The sequence below is a fragment of the Papio anubis genome, chromosome 14, assembly GCF_008728515.1.
Source record: "Papio anubis isolate 15944 chromosome 14, Panubis1.0, whole genome shotgun sequence".
Classification (NCBI taxonomy): Eukaryota; Metazoa; Chordata; class Mammalia; order Primates; family Cercopithecidae; genus Papio; species Papio anubis.
The window spans coordinates 70,458,809-70,476,780 of NC_044989.1; the positions used below are offsets into that span (position 1 = coordinate 70,458,809).

General features: G+C 48.0%; 2 protein-coding genes and 1 long non-coding RNA gene across 31 annotated transcripts in view; 1 reads left to right on the plus strand and 2 right to left on the minus strand.

Annotated features, from left to right (window-relative positions):
• LOC101020273 overlaps positions 1-6,780 on the minus strand; it is a 139,981-nt gene extending 133,201 nt beyond the window's left edge. For 22 of the 27 annotated variants that reach the window (XR_002516726.2, XR_001894237.3, XR_002516716.2 and 19 more), the window contains exons 1-2: positions 5,372-6,776; positions 3,065-3,213 (exon numbers count right to left, since the gene is read on the minus strand). This is a non-coding gene — a long non-coding RNA (uncharacterized LOC101020273). Of the gene's footprint in view, positions 1-3,033; positions 3,214-5,371 lie in introns of all 27 variants that reach the window. The other 5 variants (XR_002516717.2, XR_004178306.1, XR_002516718.2 and 2 more) reach the window with 4 other exon arrangements.
• Positions 6,781-7,283: 503 nt separating this feature from the next.
• PCBP1 (poly(rC) binding protein 1) lies at positions 7,284-9,008 on the plus strand. Its single transcript, XM_003908775.4, has one exon. It carries the CDS (start codon positions 7,570-7,572, stop codon positions 8,638-8,640), a length of 1,071 nt encoding a protein of 356 aa, XP_003908824.1. The 5' UTR covers positions 7,284-7,569; the 3' UTR covers positions 8,641-9,008.
• A 4,144-nt stretch (positions 9,009-13,152) lies between these two features.
• The window catches only part of LOC101021188, a 36,518-nt gene continuing 31,698 nt past the window's right edge, over positions 13,153-17,972 (minus strand). The window contains exons 1-2 of one of the 3 annotated variants that reach the window (XR_004178305.1): positions 15,417-15,772; positions 13,153-14,618 (exon numbers count right to left, since the gene is read on the minus strand). Coding sequence is in view for 1 of the 3 variants with exons in the window: in XM_031655248.1 (XP_031511108.1) it covers positions 13,778-13,831; positions 14,421-14,618 (252 nt within the window). In the remaining 2 variants the exon portion in view is untranslated. The other 2 variants (XR_004178304.1, XM_031655248.1) reach the window with 2 other exon arrangements.

The window sequence follows — 17,972 nt, forward strand, 5'->3', positions numbered from 1 at the left end:
AGGCTGAGGCAGGAGGAATTGAACCCGGGAGAAGCAGAGGGCTGCAGGCTTGAGATTGCTCTACTGTGACTCCATCCTGGGCGCGACAGAGCTGACTCTGCCCTTTTTTTAAAAAGGTTGAAGTGGTGGTTCACGCTTGTAATCCTAGCACTTTGGGAGGCTTTAGGTGCAGATCATGGGATAACAATGCAGATCGACCATCCCGCTGCAACACCAGAAACCCTGTCTCTAATGTTCTAAAACTTGTTAGACGTGGGCCAGAACCTGTGACACGTGGGAGGCTGGGAGGCGGGCAGGAGAATGGCGTGAACCTGGGAGGTGCTTGAGCTTGCAGTGAGCCGAACACGCCACTTCTGCACTCCAGCCTGGGTGCTGAGTGCATGTGACTCCATCTCAAAAAAAAAAATTTTTTAAGATGATGTATTTTTAGCTGTAGTAACCTAGAAAGTAACAGAGAAAAGGCTTTCTCAATTTACTCTTATTTTCTTTTTTCAGATAGGGTCTCATTCTGTTGTTCGGACTGGAGTGCAGCTACATGATCATGGCTCACTGCAGCCTCTGACTCGTAGGCTCAAGTGATTCTCCCACCTCAGCCTTGCAAGTAGCTGGGACTACAAATGCACGCAACCACACCCAGTTAATTTTTTTATTTTTTTGTAGAGACAGGGTCTCACCATGTTGCCCAGGCTGGTCTCCAACACCTGGACTCAAGTGATCCTCCTGCCTCAGCCTCCCAAAATGCTGGGATGACAGGTGTTAACCACCGTGTCCAGACTACTACTACTTTAAAAAAAAAAAAATAGAAAGATAAATCTTAAGGGGGAGAAAAAAGGAAACCACTTAAAAAAAAAAAAAAAGGCCGGGCGCGGTGGCTCAAGCCTGTAATCCCAGCACTTTGGGAGGCCGAGACGGGCGGATCACGAGGTCAGGAGATCGAGACCATCCTGGCTAACACGGTGAAACCCCGTCTCTACTAAAAATACAAAAAAAAAAACTAGCCGGGCACGGTGGCGGGCGCCTGTAGTCCCAACTACTCGGGAGGCTGAGACAGGAGAATGGCGTGAACCCGGGAGGCGGAGCTTGCAGTGAGCTGAGATCCGGCCACTGCACTCCAGCCTGGGCAGCAGAGCGAGACTCCGTCTCAAAAAAAAAAAAAAAAAAAAAAAAAAAAAGCTACATGTTAGTAGGGCAAAAATTTTTTTTTTTTTTTTGAGACAGAGTCTCACTCTTTCGCCCAGGCTAGAGTACAGTGGCACCATCTCAGCTCACTGCAACCTCTACCTCCCAGGTTCACATTCACGTGCCTCAGCCTCCCAAATAGTTGGGATTACAGGCACATACCACCACACCCAGCTAATTTTTTTTTTCTGAGACGGAGTCTTGCTCTGTCACCCAGGCTGGGGTGCAGTGGCCAGATCTTAGCTCACTGCAAGCTCCGCCTCCCGGGTTTATGCCATTCTCCTGCCTCAGCCTCCCGAGTAGCTGGGACTACAGGTGCCCACCACCACGCCTGGCTAGTTTTTTGTATTTTTTAGTAGAGACGGAGTTTCACCATGTTAGCTGGGATGGTCTCGATCTCCTGACCTCATGATCCGCCCGTCTCGGCCTCCCAAAGTGCTGGGATTACAGGCTTGAGCCACCGCGCCCGGCCTTTTTCTGTATTTTTAGTAGAGACACGGTTTTGCCATGTTAGCCAGGCTGGTCTTGAACTCCTGACCTCAGGTAGTCTATCTGCCTCACCACCTCATCCACAGCACTTAGCCAGTACGGACCAGAACGGCAACTTTAAATAGCTATAGGCCAGGCATGGTGACTCACACAGGAAATCCTACGACTTTGGAAGGCTGAGGTAGAAGTATCACTTGAGCTCACGAATTCAGAGCCAACCTGAGCAACATAGCAAGACCTCATCTCTACTAAAAATAAAAATTAAAAAATTAAGCCGGGCGTGGTGGCTCATGCCTGTAATCCCAAAACTTTGGGAGGCCAAGGTGGGTGGATCACCTGAGGTCAGGAGTTCGAGGCCAGCCTGACCAACAAGGAGAAACCCCGTCTCTACTAAAAATACAAAATTAGCCGGGCGTGGTGGTACATGCCTGTAATCCCAGCTACTCAAGAGGCTGACGCAAGAGAATCACTTGAACCTGGGAGGCAGAGATTGCAGTGAGCCAGGATCATGCCACTGCACTCCAGCCTGGGCAACAAGAGCGAAACTCCGTCTCAAAAATAAATAAATACATAAATTAATGTAATTTAATTTAATTTAAAAATTAGCCGGCATGGTGGGTACACATCTGTAGTCCCAGTTACTGAGGAGGTAGAGGTGGGAGGACTGCTTCAGCCTGGGGGACAGAGGTGGAAGTGAGCTATGATGGCGCCACTACACTCCAGCCTGGGTGACAGAGCGAGACCTTGTCTCAAAAAATAAATAAAAATTAAAAATAAAAAAATTAAATAACCATAGTATGCTTGCTGAACGTAGTAGGTTAGAGAAAATAAATGTGGTCCCTGCTCCCAGAGAACTTGAGTCTTACTGAGGAATCTTTCCCACCCCTTCCAAACTCATAAATGTAAACATCAGAGAAAACAGGGAAGAGATTTTCTAAAACAAGAGTTAGGAACTTAAGGTAAATGCATTGGCTCTTTGGGGACAGAAAAATAATGACTAGCTGGAAAGCCTTTTGAGTTTAAGGTAAAGCTATCCTACACATCAAAGTCCATATGACAAGCCTCAGAAGCCATGGAAAGGTATAATCCATAACTAGGAGTCAAGAGGTTCAGCTCAGGTTCTAACAGGCTGTGTAACCTTGGGCAAGTCACTTCACTCCTCTAATCCCAAAATGGCTCTTCTGTAAAAGGGCATAATAAGACCCTACTGGCAAAGTTGTCTGTGATGATTAAACGAGTAACACAAAATCACTTTGAAAGGTTTTACGTGACATACCAACTTAACATTAAGAGGAAGCAACAATCATTCCTCTGAATGTAGCATAAATCCTGTGGTTCAACTTCCAAAGTCTAAACCTGACTCACCTTCTTAGCCTTGTCAAACCCCTCAACCAACCTGTGGTCACTGAGTGAGAGGAGACGAGTCATGTGTGAGGCTCCAGGGGTGGGGCAGTGACTACTCAGTCAGTTGCTCCATGTCTCAGTGGCTTCATCTATAAAATGGGTGCTGTGTAATTCACTCAGGTATCCACAAATAATGCAGGTCTGAGGAACAGAGTGGAGATTTTACCAAAAGTGCAGAAAATATTTACATAAACCTCCCGCCCCTCAAGGATAAATAACCAAGGTCATCAAATATCATCATTCCCTGGACATAAGTAGAAAGACCCTTAGAGATCATTTAATCTCTTGCTTTATAAAAGGGAGAACTGAAACCTTGACACATGAGTTACAGAAGTCTCGAGCTAGTCAGGGGCAGAGCTAGGACTAGGGCCCAGAGCCACAGATTCCAAGGCACAGTGACCTCTTTGCCAGATCACAGCATCACCCAAGGTTCCTATATGACATGTTATCAACCCCAAGACACATTACAATTTAACTAACGGCCAAACGTGGGCTACCGAAGGGAGAAACTGTAAGACTCTGGGGGAAGGAGGGAGGCTAACAGCTGGGGAAGTTGGGAAAGGGAAAGCTTCTCTGAGGAGGTGCATTAAGTCCCAGGAGCACATAACAGGAAATTATGGAAATATTTCAGTAGGTAGACTTGGGAAGAAAGACCTGATGGATAAAATTTTCTCTAGGGAACAGAAATAAGTTAGATTTATAAGACCAGAAGGCTTTGGTTGAACATTCCTTGATTATATGCAATTTAGTCCTTTTGTTGTAACCTGAGTTTCTAACACTTGGTAATATTTTTAATTCCCTTATCTATTGTCTCCCTATGAGACAGGACCTTCTGCAGAGACCACATCCAGTTTAGTGGTTAAGTATGGAGTCTCTGGACTCACATTGCCTAAATTCAAATCCTTGCTTTACCACTTAATAGCTGTGTGACCGGCCGGGCGCGGTGGCTCAAGCCTGTAATCCCAGCACTTTGGGAGGCCGAGACGGGCGGATCACAAGGTCAGGAGATCGAGACCATCCTGGCTAACCCGGTGAAACCCCGTCTCTACTAAAAAATACAAAAAACTAGCCGGGCGAGGTGGCGGGCGCCTGTAGTCCCAGCTACTCGGGAGGCTGAGGCAGGAGAATGGCGTGAACCCGGGAGGCGGAGCTTGCAGTGAGCTGAGATCCGGCCACTGCACTCCAGCCTGGGGGACAGAGCGAGACTCTGTCTCAAAAAACAAAAAAAAAAAAAAAAAAAAAAAAAGCTGTGTGACCTTGGATAAATTCCTTCACCAATCTGTACCTCTGTACCACCCATTTCAGGAGGTTTTGTGAGGATTAAATGTGCATAAGCGATCACAACTTACTAATGGGTTTTTAATCACTTTATAACGTGTCCTTTTTATATATAAAGAATAAAAATTACCCAAGTATACTGCATGTAGCAACAAGTATTGTTTTGCAAAAATTTTGTTATACATGTGTGCATAAATGTCTTAAGTCAAAATGTAAAATTTGTTTCTTACGGTGTTTTCTTTAAAAATGTGAGACACTGAAGACATAAAATAAGGCTTAGAACAATGCCTAGCATACAGTAAGCACCTAGTGCTATAACTGTCATCGTTGCTGTTATGTACCTATTAAATGTGTTTGTAGAGTTATATAAGCCTACATGAAACCACTTTGGAAAATATATCTGATAGTAACGCAAGTTAAAGGCAAAGCCTTTCTCTTTGCCTCTCATATCCGCACAATCAGAGCCCTGCTCAGGCACCCGTTTGTTGCTTGGCCCACTAGCTACGTGTTGCACTCAACTGAAGGGTCCATAGACTGACCTAACACACTGTCATGCTCTCTCAATCTCTGCAGAGAAACGGAGGCTTCGTGCCAGAGTGAATTTATTTTTACCTGGTTGGTGTGCTGGGGTGGGGGAGGCAAGAGTCAAGCCCATGGGGAGCTGAGGGAAGCAAGTGAGTCATACAGAAAACTGTTTGCTCCCCCAGAGCCAGGTAGACTCACATGTGCCACAGACAAGGCCAGACCGACAGATACCTGAGCCTCTGGGCAGGCTGAATCATTTCCCCCTCCCTATCCTCACCAGACACTGCATAAGACAGCATTTCAGCCCGCCTGCCTGTTACAGGTGTAGCTCTTATCAGGAAAAGCTGGGAGCTGCCAAACAGACACAAAAGGGGGCTGACTACACAACAAAGGTTACCTCAAGGGCTCATTCAAATGACAAGCTCACCTAAACGTTTAAAATAGCATTTAAATTCCAAAACCCCGATTTACAGAAAAATCTGGAAAATGTGCTCACCAGTAAGGAAATCTGGAGGTCCATCCCCGACATTGTGTGACCTTGAATTAGGCACTTCATCTTTATGTTTAAGTGTCTTCCTCTGTTCAAAAAAGAGAGAAAGAGATAAGAACACCTACCTCAGAGGATCATGGTAAAAATTAAAGATAGAATACGGTGAAATGCCTTGCATCGGATGTGCTGGCACTGGCCAATGCACAATAAACGCCTGTCCCTTCTAAACAAAGAGTGAACACTGAATTGCGGTAAACTATTAGTAAGATTCACCAGCCAAACGGCCTATGAAAAAGTCAGAGGCATTCTGGTCTCTTCGTATTTCTCGTTCTCTCAAGCACAACGGCCCATGCTAGGAAGTCTAGAAAAGCAGTAATTTATCTCATTCTTTAAATTAAGCAGAGGTTTCTAAATGCTTTGGTACTGTAGGGACCCAAATTATCCCTTGATACTGCCCCCTATTATTCATCGTTAAGCTTTAAAAAGGCGAGAGATTAAATATTGTGCCTACATTTTACAGTTATTCGCGTTCCCGTTTCAAATTAAAGGGAGGGAAACGCGTTAAAATTAGGCTTCCGAGCTTCAGACCAGCCTGTGGGGTTTTCTAGGTCGTAAAACTCGCGGAGCGGGAAAGGCCCCGGGGAGGAAGGGGGGTACATTCCAGAGCTTTCGGGCCGACCCCAATTTCTCGTTGGCGACGAATGCTAGCCACGTGTCGCCATTTTGTGTTCAGGCAACATGGCGGCCGCCCCTCGGAGAAGGAACGGGGGAGGCGGAGTAGCGCCACGTTAACCGCTTTCCCTGAGGGATTCTGAAGCACGTTGTGCACGGGGCCCTTGCTGGTCTGGCTTAGCCCGAGGAGGAAGGGGAAAGGGCAGAAATCACAACTCGTATGCCAGCGTCTTAAACGACACTTCCTCAGCGGGAGGAACCTGCAAAAAAGGCCTTCCAAGATGGCGGGCCACGGGGCCGCCCCCGGAGAGTCGGGTGCGGTGGCTGCGCCCATGGGCCCGAAAGGCAGCCGCGGGAGCCCAGGCCGCGCGGGAAAAGCCGCAGAAACGTCCTGAAGCCCTGGCCGGCATCCCCTGAATAAACAAGGCCTCCATAGGCGCACACTATTGTTTCTAATGTCGGAAAAGGGTGCCGCGGTGTAAACGACACAAGGGCAGGAGGTGGGGTTTCTGTGGCTTTAACCGAAAGAAACTTGCGAAACGCAAACAAAGCATTATGTAAATGGACGCCATTCTTTCCAGGACCACGTTTCTAGCACGCCCCGCAAACAGCAGAGCCGCGATTCGAGAGGCGGTAGTGAGCGGGTTTCGGTCTTTCTGCCCACCGGCCGCCGCCGGGGGGCAGGGGCCGGTGTGGGGGTCGATGCGGCGCGCCCGGACGCCGGGGACGAAAAGGCCCCACGTGCCCGCCCGCGCGCACCCGCTCTGCAGGCCTCGCCTCGCCGCCCCTCCCCCGCCGGAAGACGGCGTCTGCCCCTCCCATCCCCCCACACCCTCGCGCACGCGCCCTGGTCACCTTGCGCGCACGTTTTAAACCCGCGGCGTCCCGGCTTGTGCCTGCAGTTTCCACCTGGGCTGCCCGTGTCGTTCCTCGCACGACCCCCCCCCCCATGTAGGGCAGGAAAATAATGTCTGTCCCCCATACACAACACTAGTATTTTCAGTCACCCGCCAGTGCCGTTAGAGTTAATAAAACACGTAATCATTTTAAAACTTTGCCGGACTCACAGTTTCCGCCCATTGTGCGCTTGATTTTCACTACTGCAGTGTCAGAAGGGTTTTTTTTTTTGAGGACCATGTGAGGGTTGGCGCAATCTTGTGACCTAAAAAAGACGGGTCCTCATTTTTTTTCAAGGGGTCCTGCGCAGCAAGCACTTCCGGGGTCAGAGGGTACGCGGGGTTGAAAGCGGGCTTCCCGCCCCGCCCAGACCGCCGAGGCTGCCGCCGGAGTCGCCACCGCCGCGCCCTCGCCCACCCGCCCGCCCGCCGCTCCCGGCCCCGCTCGCCCCCTCCGCCGCCGCCGCCCGCCCCTACGACTACGCTGCGGCCTCCCGCCCGCTCCCGCTCGCTCCCGCGGCCCTCGCTCGCCTCGCGCCGGCAGTTTTGGGCCTACACCTCCCCTCCCCCCGCCAGCCGCGAAAGACTTGACCACGTAACGAGCCCAACTCCCCCGAACGCCGCCCGCCGCTCGCCATGGATGCCGGTGTGACTGAAAGTGGACTAAATGTGACTCTCACCATTCGGCTTCTTATGCATGGAAAGGAAGTAGGAAGCATCATTGGGAAGAAAGGGGAGTCGGTTAAGAGGATCCGCGAGGAGAGTGGCGCGCGGATCAACATCTCGGAGGGGAATTGTCCGGAGAGAATCATCACTCTGACCGGCCCCACCAATGCCATCTTTAAGGCTTTCGCTATGATCATCGACAAGCTGGAGGAAGATATCAACAGCTCCATGACCAACAGCACCGCGGCCAGCAGGCCCCCGGTCACCCTGAGGCTGGTGGTGCCGGCCACCCAGTGCGGCTCCCTGATTGGGAAAGGCGGGTGTAAGATCAAAGAGATCCGCGAGAGTACGGGGGCGCAGGTCCAGGTGGCGGGGGATATGCTGCCCAACTCCACCGAGCGGGCCATCACCATCGCTGGCGTGCCGCAGTCTGTCACCGAGTGTGTCAAGCAGATCTGCCTGGTCATGCTGGAGACGCTCTCCCAGTCTCCGCAAGGGAGAGTCATGACCATTCCGTACCAGCCCATGCCGGCCAGCTCCCCAGTCATCTGCGCGGGCGGCCAAGATCGGTGCAGCGACGCTGCGGGCTACCCCCATGCCACCCATGACCTGGAGGGACCACCTCTAGATGCCTACTCGATTCAAGGACAACACACCATTTCTCCGCTCGATCTGGCCAAGCTGAACCAGGTGGCAAGACAACAGTCTCACTTTGCCATGATGCACGGCGGGACCGGATTCGCCGGAATTGACTCCAGCTCTCCAGAGGTGAAAGGCTATTGGGCAAGTTTGGATGCATCTACTCAAACCACCCATGAACTCACCATTCCAAATAACTTAATTGGCTGCATAATCGGGCGCCAAGGCGCCAACATTAATGAGATCCGCCAGATGTCCGGGGCCCAGATCAAAATTGCCAACCCAGTGGAAGGCTCCTCTGGTAGGCAGGTTACTATCACTGGCTCTGCTGCCAGTATTAGTCTGGCCCAGTATCTAATCAATGCCAGGCTTTCCTCTGAGAAGGGCATGGGGTGCAGCTAGAACAGTGTAGGTTCCCTCAATAACCCCTTTCTGCTGTTTTCCCATGATCCAACTGTAATTTCTGGTCAGTGATTCCAGGTTTTAAATAATTTGTAAGTGTTCAGTTTCTACACAACTTTATCATCCGCTAAGAATTTAAAAATCACATTCTCTGTTCAGCTGTTAATGCTGGGATCCATATTTAGTTTTATAAGCTTTTCCCTGTTTTTAGTTTTGTTTTGGGTTTTTTGGCTCATGAATTTTATTTCTGTTTGTCGATAAGAAATGTAAGAGTGGAATGTTAATAAATTTCAGTTTAGTTCTGTAATGTCAAGAATTTAAGAATTAAAAAAAACGAATTGGTTAAAAAATGCTTCATATTTGAAAAAGCTGGGAATTGCTGTCTTAAACTCTTTGTTGGTGCCTTTTTTTCCCTCCCCTTTTAGCCTGAGGTGTTTGGAGGGAGGAGGGAGAAGGGTGGGCCCGTCCTTGGTATTCTCTGAAGCTCTTCTCACCTTATCGGTAAGATTCCATTCCCTCTGTGCCCCAACAAAGGAACATAGCAGGCTGGGCCTGCTTTGGGATGTTTCCAGGGACAGAGGGGTTCAAGTTCCAGAGAGAGGCCTCATGCCCATTTCTCTGGTAGAAACAAGGTTTTCTCGAGGGGAAAAGGTGTGCCCACTCAGTAGGACCTCTGAATGGCAGAGCGTCCTCTCCATCTAACCAGTTCCCCCCACCCCCACCTCACAGAATAAACTTAGGAACAAAAAAAATATTCTGGAGTGGGAGGAGCCTGGGGAAGGGGTGTGGGGGGAGGGAAAGGAAGGGAGGGCAGTGGGCGGTGGGGGGGATTGGGGGCTTGGAGGAGGGTAACAGCTGCCGGGTGGTGGTGGGACTAGAGGGGTCTTGGTTGGGCAGCAGGGATGGGAAGGGGGGAGGGGATAGTACCAACGAGACGCACGTGTCAAGCACGCACCTGTGGCAAGCAGCCTGTCAGAGGATGTTATTACACCTGCCAAGTGGTGTATCCAGAAACAAAAGAGGCCCAGTTTCCAATTCTTCAGCTGTGTGCAATGTTTAGAGAATCACTATACCAGGAAATAATCCTGCCTAAATGGGTCAGTCCTCACAAGGTGGGAACGTAGACCAATGCAGTGACTATAACCTAACAATGATCTGGGTGTTAAAGATGCAGATTCCTCTGTCCCACCCCAAAACTAATCAGCTGCATTTTTAACAAACACCCCAAAGGAGTCTTAAGATTTGAATGCCACTGATTGTCTTCAGTGGAGGAGAAAGATCCCGCTGTGAAGGCCGTAGCAGCCTCACGCCCACGTCAGCCAATGGGACTATCCCTGACCTGATGAGAAGGAAAACTGCTAGGCAAAGGCAACATTGGAAACAATAGTATGAGAAAATAGAGCCTGAGATGAGGGAAAGAAGAAACAATAGTATCAAACAATAGACCAGTAGGTGCCAAAGTGGGTAGTTCAAATCCCAGGCACTATGGGAGATCACTCATGGCAAAGAGAAGTTCCTGTGGGAAGGGAGTATTATCCACAGTAAATATTTGTTGAGGCTTATTATGTGGTCACGCAGGGTTAGGCAAGCAGTCACTGAAAGGAGCTCAAATTCTGGAGTTAGACTTGCTTTCAAATTTGAGTTCTGCCTCTTATTCATGGCTTTGGGCAAAGTAATCTCTATAAATGAATATGTTAAAAGTAACACCTTCTGGGCTTGTGAAAATAAAATGAAAGCATGTATATAAAACAGAACAGTGCTTAGAACAAAGTAAATTTCAGTGAACTCTGGATTATAAAAAGCCAAAAGGCCCATTTCTGGAGGCTGAGGGTTGGCCACAAAATCTGGGCGGAGAAGCCATGATTAAAAGGGAACAAAGCAGTGTGTATTAAATGAGTTGGACTGAGAGGCTAAGACAGGTGGGGAGGGAGGGGGACCTAGTGAAGACACAGAAGTGGGTACCATGCCTTCTGGGAACAATGAGCAGAAATCCAAATCAAGGCAAGAGTGGGTGTAAGCTTGAACCCTCAGACACCAAGCCAAATAGTCTGTGAAGAATCCCTGAAACGCTGGGTGAAGCAGTTGGAAAGCCCTGTGAAAAGCAGGTCTGAATACCAAAAATTAGGCCAGGTGCGGTGGCTCATGCCTATAATCCCAACACTTTGGGAGGCCGAGGTGGGCAGATCACTTGAGCTCAGGAGTTTGAGACCAACCTGGGCGACATGGTGAAACCTCATTTCTACAAAAAAAAAAAAAAAAAAAAAAAAGAAAAATTAGACAAGTGTGGTGGTGTGCTCCTGCAGTCCCAGCTACTTGGGAGGCTGAAGTGGGAGGATCGCCCTGCACCTAGGAGATTGACGCTGCAGTGAGCTGTGATCATACCAGTACACTCAGCCTGAGCGACAGAGCAAGACCCTGTCTCAGAAAAAAGAAAAGTAGGCCTCAAACTTTCCTGAAACTCCTCCCTACTGTATCTTATACTGGGCAAAGCTGGCAATAATTCGTAAAATAATGATTTAGGCAGCAAGGCATAGGACAAATTGCTACTTGGAGAGATGAAAGGCAAGAATAGCAGTTGGCAAACTACCTCAAGGAAGAAGCAGGTTCTAATATAGGCTGGCAAGTGGTACCAATAGGAATGCAAGGAAAGGAATTAGTCAATGGCAGAGAAATTGAAACTGGGTGTGGAGGCCAGAGGAAGATGTAAAGAGGGGGAGCAATGAATTCAGGCATGGTGATAGAAGTATATGCAGACAGAAATATTCAACAAGTAGCTAGAAATAGACAAGATTGAGGTGAAGTCAAAGCTGCATAGGAACAGAGGTAAATGAGGGGAAGGGACTGGAGACGGAGTTTTGGGGTATTTCGTTGGGTTGAAGGACCTAGTTTTCTTGTTCACTGTCTATCCTAGTACCTGTCCCCATACCTGATACATAGCAGGGACTCAGTAAATATTTGTAAAGTGTGTGTGGAAGAGGCAGCCAGTGAGGACAGAAGGAATAGTTGAAGCAGCAGGAAATAAATCAGGAGAGTGCCCTTGAGAGAAGTCAAGGAGGAACAGTCCAGGGCTGACGGAGTGATAATAATGCTGTAAGGAGGTTATTTAACAGATTTGATTGAGCATCTACTGTGGGCAAAGTACTCTGAATTACATCGTGCTGTTGGGGTGCGCTTGGAAGATGTCTAGTAGCTGATTAAGAGAATGATCTGTGGTAAAGGGAGGAAGAGGAGGTGGAGGAAGCCATAAAATTACTTGGGGCTAAATTATCACCAGCATTGAATGCCATAACAAAGGCTTTGAGCGTCGTACTGAAAATCGGTGGTCTCCAAACATTTTCTTAAAGTGTAGGCCTTCAATAGCACGTCTTTAGCATATACCTTTATAACTCGTTTATTTATAAATTATATATGTATACTAATCCTCATGCTTATTTATAAGCTATATATAAGCAGAATCCTAAATATTATATACTCAAGGAAGAAGCAGGTTCTAATATAGGCTGGCAAGTGGTACCAATAGGAATGCAAGAAAAGGAACTAGTCAATGGCAGAGAAATCGAAACTGGGTGTGGAGGCCAGAGGAAGATGTAAAGAGTATGTTAAATATTATCAGTTTAAAAACAAATGAAATCTCTTCTGAATCAAAGACAAGATAATTTTTTTAATTGAAATCTAAATTATTTACTTATTTATTTTGAGACAAAGTCTCACTCTGTTGCCCAGACTGGAATACAATGGCACAGTCTTGGCTCACTGCAACCTCTGCCTCCTGGCTTCAAGCAATTATCCTGCCTCAGCCTCCCAAGTAGCTGAGATTACAGGTGCCTGCCACTACGCCCAGCTAATTTTTGTATTTTTAGCAGAGACACGGTTTCACCATGTTGGCCAGGCTGGTCTCGAACTCCTGACCTCAGGTGATCCACCTGCCTTGGCCTCCCAAAGTGCTGGGATTACAGGTGTGAGCCACCATGCCTAGTCTAAATTATTTAATTTATTTTGAGACAAGGTCTTATTCTGTCATCCACATTGGAGTGCAGTGGCACAGTCACAGCTCACTACAACCTCAACCTCCCCAGCTCGGCTGATCCTCCCACCTCAGCCTCTTGGGTAGCTGGGACTACAGCCGTGTGCCAACACACCTGGCTAATTTTTGTATTTTTTTGTAGAAACAGGGCCTCACTATTTGCCCCAGCTGGTCTCGAACTCCTGGGCTCAAGCAATCTGCCCTCCTTAGCCTCCCAAAGTGCTGGAATTACAAGTGTGAGCCACCACACCTGGCCAAAATCTAAATCTTAATAGTTTTTGTTGTTGTTGTTTCTGAGACTGAGTCTCACTGTCTCCCAGGCTGTAGTGCAGTGGTGTGATCTCCGCTCGCTGCAACCTCCGCCTCCTGGGTTCAAGCGATTCTCCTGCCTCAGCCTCCTGAGTAGCTGTGATTACAGGTGCGCACCACACCTGGCTAATTTTTGTATTTTTAGTAGAGATGGGGTTTCACCATGTTGACCAGGCTGGTCTCGAACTTCTGACCTCAGGTGATCCACCTGTCTCGGCCTCCCAAAGTGCTGGAATTACAGGTGTGAACCACTGCACCCAGCCAATCTTAATAGTTTTTTTACCCCTTCACCCAGTCCTGTCAGACACCAAAGTAATTCTGGGGAAGACAATTTCACTGGAATGAGTATGTTTGGGGAGCAGAATTTCAGAAGAGTGATGTGGGGAAGCCAGTTTGCAGCAGGAGAGGAGGGCATAGTGGGTGAGGAAATGGAGGCAAGGGTGTCCACTGCTCAAATACTTGATGGTGCAAAGGAGAGAAAGAAGTAAGTCAAAAACTTCAGCAGGAAAAGACGTTTGTTTTCTTGTTTCTGAAAGGAACGTCACTAACAGCAGATACTAAGGAACAAATGGCAAGCTGAGCGTTACAGGTACAGGTAAGAGAAGACTGTTACTCTAGCCGTAGTCTGTTGGACTGTTGGAATTTAACTCTGTCCCCTCCTCCATAGGGACTTGCATCTCAGAATTCCTCTCCTTTGTCCTTTCTCTTTGGGGCATCTTGAGCATGTCCTGTCCTCTTCTGGAAATTGATGAGGCCCCATGCAGTTGCTGATTCTTGTCACAGCCCTGTTCCTGCCACCAGCTGTTAGGCCATAGCCACTGCCAGAGTTGGGAAGAGCCGGAACAGGTTGACAAACACCTGTTGTGTCATAGCCATAGTCGTTGTATCATGTGTTTAGAAGGCTGGTCTCCCCTAGTCCCCAATCCCCTCCCTTGCCCCACTCAAATATAGACACACACATACACACATGTACATGACCACCACACGCTCCCCTCCAGTCAGTAGTTTGGAGAGTGAATCACCCCCCTTGGGTTCACCCCTAGAGCAGCTACTTATTCCCTGTGACCTGAAAAGTAAGCAGTATTTACCAAGAACTTCAGGTTCGTGAGTTGAACCCGCCTCACTCCTTGCTACTCTTGGCTACCCCAAGTGGTGAACCACATACTGTCCAGCATCTCTGGGCCTGCCACCTCCTGCCAGTGAGACAGCGCCCAGCCAGACATACAAATAGGCAGTCACAGCAAGAGAAGCCTCCCCTTGCCAAGTCCTCTGCTCACCTCACCTAGCCTGGCCACCTGAGGGGCCTTCCTAAAATTCAAATCTAAACACGTGTCCCCCGATCAAAGGCCTTCAAGTCCCACCTCACCCCCATGGTCTATGAAAGAAAACCCAAACTCTTCAGCACAGTTTTCCAGACCCTTGAACATCTGTTCCCCACCAGCCTCACCAGTGCAAGGCCCACCAAGTCTCCTGCCGCTACCTTCAGCCTTCCATACAAAATAACTGGCAGTCCCCCCAAAGTCATTCTGTGTGGGCATCCTTGCCTGTGGGACATCATTGTTTCTTCACTCTTCTGATCCTGGCTGTGCTCTTCTTCCTTACCTGCCTGGGGTTCTGGGGTTCCTGCTCTTTGAGCATCAACATTCTGCAAGGAAAATCACACTGTTCACACTGTACTAAGAATTGGGAGACCTGAATTCTAGTCCTGGCTCTGGCATCAGCTCACTGGGAGAGCTTGGACAAATTCCTCCCTCTTTCTGGGTCTTAGTGCTCCATCTAAGAAGACAAGATAAGTTCAGACCCATGATTCTCTGGCTGCCTTGGAAAATAAGGCTTCCTTTGTGGGCACCCATCCCAGCTTCTGCCTCCTGCCACAGGGCTGACTTCTGACACACAGGCCTTCTGTAAATAGTCTAACAGAGAAAAGCGGAAGTTGACAAAAAACTGGCAGCAACAAGCCCCAGCTTGGCATTTTGGGTAACTATTCATGGGTACTTGACTGAGGAGGAAGTAGAAAGGAAGAACTTCAGAGAGATTTGCTCTGAACATCCCTGATCTATCGTGCCTGTCACTTTAGACTTTTTCTTATTTATTTATTTGATTTATTTATTTATTTTTAAGACAGGGTCTGTCACTCTGTGGCCTGGGCTGGAGGACAATGGTATGATCACAGCTCACTGCAGCCTCAAACTCCTGGGCTCAACTGATCCTCCTGCTTCAGCCTCCCAAGTAGCTGGGATTATAGGCTATCACTTTATACTTCGAGGGGAAGACGCAAGGACAGTAGAGGGGAAGAAGACAGATATGCCAGAGAAGGTTACACACGAGGAGAAGTTAATCCCTAAAAGCAAGCCCAAGCCCTCGCCCCACCTTTCCCCTGCCCTCCTGCCCTCACAGCAAGGGCTTTAGGAGAGGGCTTGGCTGCCCTGATTGTCCCCTGTACCTTGTGTCCACTGAAGTACGGAGATGGTAACTGTGCTGCCCTCCTTCTCTTCCCAGGAGTGGATTATGCCTCCAAACATCTACCACTGGGCTGAGTGAGCCTTGGTAGGGAGCTGAGGCCACTGTCCTTCAGTGTCAGCAAACTCATACCATGTCAGCTAGTCACTCAGGTGGTGCAAGATGCCAAATTGGTTATTCCCTGAGCAGTTCAGTCACAGTAAGCTGACTCTAAATGGACAGTCTACACATTTTTCATCTTGTCTGTAATTACTTGTATTGCCCAATTGTTCTTTTTTTATTTTTTTATTTTAATTTTTATTTATCTATTTTTATTTTTATTTATATTTATTTATTTATTTATTTTTTTGAGGCAGGGTGTCACTCTATCGCCCAGGCTGGAGTACAGTGGTGCGATCTAGGCTCACCGTAACCTCCGCCTCCTGGGTTTAAGTGATCCTCCCACCTCAGCCTCTCAAGTAGTTGGGACTACAGTCGTGAGGCACCACAGTGGCTATTTTTTGTATTTTAAGTAGAGACAAGGTTTTACCATGTTGCCCAGACAGGTCTCGAACTCCTGGGCCCAAGCGATCCACCTGCCTCAGCCTCTCAAAGTGCTAGGATTACAGGTGTAAGCCACCGCGCCCAGCCTGCCCAATTTTTCTTTTTTTTTTTTTTTTTTTTTTGAGACAGAGTTTCGCTCTTTTTGCCCAGGCTGGAGTGCAATGGCACGATCTTGGCTCACCACAACCTCCGCCTCCTGGGTTCAAGCAATTCTCCTGCTTCAGCCTCCCGAGTAGCTGGGATTACAGGCATGCGCCACCATGCCTGGCTAATTTTGTATTTTTAGTAGAGACGGGGTTTCTCCATGTTGGTCAGGCTGGTCTTGAACTCCCAACCTCAGGTGATCCACCCGCCTTGGCCTCCCAAAGTGCTGGGATTATAGGAGTGAGCCACCGCGCCCGGCCTGCCTGCCCAATTTTTCAATCAAGAAAGCATACATGAAGCCTGACACGGTGGCTCACGCCTATACTCCCAACACTTTGGAAGGCCAAGGCAGGAGGATCAGTTGAGGCCAGGAATTCAAGACCAGTCTGGGCAACATAGTGAGACCTTATCTCTATTATATTTTTAAAAATTAAAAACTTAAAGGCCAGGAATGGTGGTTTATGCCTGTAATCCCAGCACTTTGGGAGGCCAAGTGAGAAGATCAGTTGAGACCAGGACTTGGAGACCAGTCTGGGCAACATAGTGAGATCTCATCTCTATTATATTTTAAAGAATAGGGGCCGGGCGTGGTGGCTCACGCCTGTAATCCCAGCACTTTGGGAGGCCGAGGCAGGCGGATCACGAGGTCAGGAGATCGAGACAATCCTGGCTAACACGGTGAAACCTTGTCTCTACTAAAAATACAAAAAATTAGCCAGACGTGGTGGCGGGCGCCTGTAGTCCCAGCTACTCTTGGAGGCTGAGGCAGGAGAATGGTCTGAACCCGGGAGGCAGAGCTTGCAGTGAGCTGAGATTGTGCCACTGCACTCCAACCTGGGCAATGAAGCAAGACTCCGCCTAAATAAATAAATAAATAAATAAATAAATAAATAAAATAAAATAAAACTAAAAATGTAAAGGCCAGGAATGGTGACTCATGCCTGTAATCCCAGCACTTTGGGAAACCAAGGCTCAGGAAGATTGCTTGAGCCCATGAGTTCAAGATGAGCCTGGGCAACATGCCAAAACCCTGTCCCTACAAAAAATAAAATAAAATAAATAGCATATATAAATACACTACTTTTCAATATATATAGACACAGTGTGTGTGTGTATATATATATATATATATACTCGCATATATATATAGAGAGAGAGAGAGTGTGTGTGTATATAAATGTACTCTTTTTTTTTTTGAGACAGAGTAGTGCACGTATGGTCCCAGGTACTTGGAAGGCTGAGGTGGGAGGATCACCTGAGTCCAGGAGGTCCAGGCTGTAGTGAGCCATAACCATGCCACTGCACTCCAGCTTGGGTGACAGAGACCCTGTCTCAAAATAAATAAATAAATAAAAAATGAAAAGAGAGCAATATATGTCTTTATAGAGCATACATGAATATCTAACACATATAAAAACCCTTATTGCTATTAACATCCTCTATTCTTTGTTGTATGCATATATAAATACACTACTTTTCAATATATATAGACACAGTATATATATATACTCGCATATATATAGAGAGAGAGAGAGAGTCTGTGCTCCATCACCCAGGCTGGAGTGCAGTGGTGCCATCTCAGCTCACTCCAATCTCCGTCTCCTGGGTTCAAGTGATTCTCTTGCCTCAGCCTCCTGAGTAGCTGGGATTACAGGTGCCCACCATGCCTCCTGGCTAATTTTTGTATTTTTAGAAGAGATGGGGTTTCACCATGTTGGCCAGGCTGGTCTCAAACTCCTGACCTCAAGTGATCTGCCCACCTCGACCTCCCAAAGTGCTGGAATTACAGGCGTGAGCCACTGCACCCAGCCAAATTCACAATTTTAAAGTGTACAGTTTAATGGTTTTTAGT

Bases quoted from the DNA above. Each gene is read 5' to 3' on its own strand.
- PCBP1 (XM_003908775.4), top strand. From the start codon at position 7,570: ATGGATGCCGGTGTGACTGAAAGTGGACTAAATGTGACTCTCACCATT.